At 46.5% G+C, this 1,895-nt stretch overlaps 1 protein-coding gene across 1 annotated transcript; it reads left to right on the forward strand.

The window, feature by feature from the left end:
* Positions 1-1,248: 1,248 nt before the first annotated feature.
* LOC106875472 (uncharacterized protein K02A2.6-like) lies at positions 1,249-1,578 on the forward strand. The gene has a single exon (XM_014923629.1). It carries the CDS (start codon positions 1,249-1,251, stop codon positions 1,576-1,578), a length of 330 nt encoding a protein of 109 aa, XP_014779115.1.
* Positions 1,579-1,895: the final 317 nt, after the last annotated feature.

Consider the following 1,895-nt stretch of genomic DNA (forward strand, 5'->3'; position numbering starts at 1 on the left):
GAAAACCTGACCCTTGATCTGCCAGGAGTTGCCGTTTTCCAAAACGATATGCTCATCAGCGGGCAAAACGCAAATGACCACTTGAGCAACCTTAGGCCTTTGCTCTTTCGTCTGAACGACAAAGGACTCAGATGTCGCCATGAAAAGTGCTTGTGTGCACAAACTAGTGCGGAATATCTTGGCCACACCTTATCAGTCGAAGGAATCCTGAAGGGATCCAAGATCGAGGCAGTCATGAAGAAGCCACCCCTTATAGATGTCTCAAGCTTAAAGTCTTTCTTGGGTTCGTTTCAGTTCTACGGGAAGTTTATATCAAACCTGGCCACTATGGCCGGGCCACTTTATCATTTAACAAAGAAAGCAACTCCTTGGAAGTGGGGAGACGAAGAACAAAAAGCGTTCAAACAATTGAAAAGATTATTGTCCTCAGATCAAGTCCTTGTACATTTCAACCCAGACAAGCCTCTCGGACTGGCTTGTGACGCATCCAACTTCGAAATTGGAGCTGTCTTGTTTCATCGCTATCCGGATGGAAGTGAGTGCCCAATTGCCAATGTGTTCAAGACTCACACGTCTGCAGAAAGAAACTACAACCAAATCCACAAGGAAGCCCTATCCATTATCCTTAGCTTGCGGATGTTCTACCAGTATCTGTACGGACGGCAGTTCATACTGGTGACTGATCATAAACCACTGACGGCACTGTTCGGCCTGATGAAAGGGACACCACTTCTTGCAGCCAACCGACTAGCTCGATGGGTTTTGTGGCTGAACCAGTTTGACTACACAATTGAGTACCGGAAAACAGCGAATCATGGCAATGCAGATGCTGTTAGTCGCTTACCATTTGGAAATGACAACGACTTCGACAAGGACGAAAGTGGTGTAGACATGGATATGGTGTGCGCCATTAGAGCTATCAGTTTTCAAGTCAAACCTTTTGACAAAAACATCCTCCGTCAAGAATCGGGGAAAGATCCAATGATAACTATAGTGATGCGCTATGTCCGCGAAGGGTGGCCACCGAAGAACACTGAGACCAATGATGAAGTCGAAGATTTCCAGAAGTTGTTGGATTCACTCAATATCTACCACGGATGCCTCATTCATGGATCAAGAGTTATGATTCCACAGAGCCTACAGTCTAATATCCTTGATCTACTGCATATCGGACACTTCAGCATGGGACGTATGAAGTAATTAGCAAGAACCGCTGTCTACTAGCCTGGTATTGATGCAGCTATTGAAATGGCTAGTCAACGATGTGACTCGTGTGGCGAACATCAAAATAAGCCATCCAAGCCTGTAGTTCACCCATGGATGCTACCAGAGAAGCCATGGAGCCGCTTACACATGGATCATGCCATCAACTTCATGGGTACAAACTGGCTGGTGATCACAGACGCTTTCTCACAATATCCATGTATTCATTCAACGTCATCCACATCCACTCTGATGGAAGAGGACTTCGCTAACTTCGGATATCCTCACACGCTGGTCACAGATAACGCATCAACTTTCATTCCTGAAGAATTTCAGAGCTGGTGCAAAGAACGTGGGATCACAAACCTGACATGAGTACCATACCATCCTGCTACTAACGGAGCAGCAGAACGTCTGGTGCAGTCTTTCAAGCCAGCAATAAGAAAGCCTTCTATGCTCCAAAACGAGCCCTTCAGGAGTTTTTGATGCAGTACCGGGAACGCCGATATCCTGTGGACTCTCGTCAAGCGAACTCTTGATGTCCCGGCAGATTTGGACTCGGAATGACTCTCTGCTGCCCTATCCAGCACACATAGCTCAGGGCAAGCAATCCAAGGTGTCATCAAAGGCGGAGATGACAACAGATTCAAGTAGTGTCGCCAAGGTAACCAAACAGTACAAGACTGGTGATC

Source organism: Octopus bimaculoides, chromosome 14, assembly GCF_001194135.2.
Source record: "Octopus bimaculoides isolate UCB-OBI-ISO-001 chromosome 14, ASM119413v2, whole genome shotgun sequence".
Lineage (NCBI taxonomy): Eukaryota > Metazoa > Mollusca > Cephalopoda > Octopoda > Octopodidae > Octopus > Octopus bimaculoides.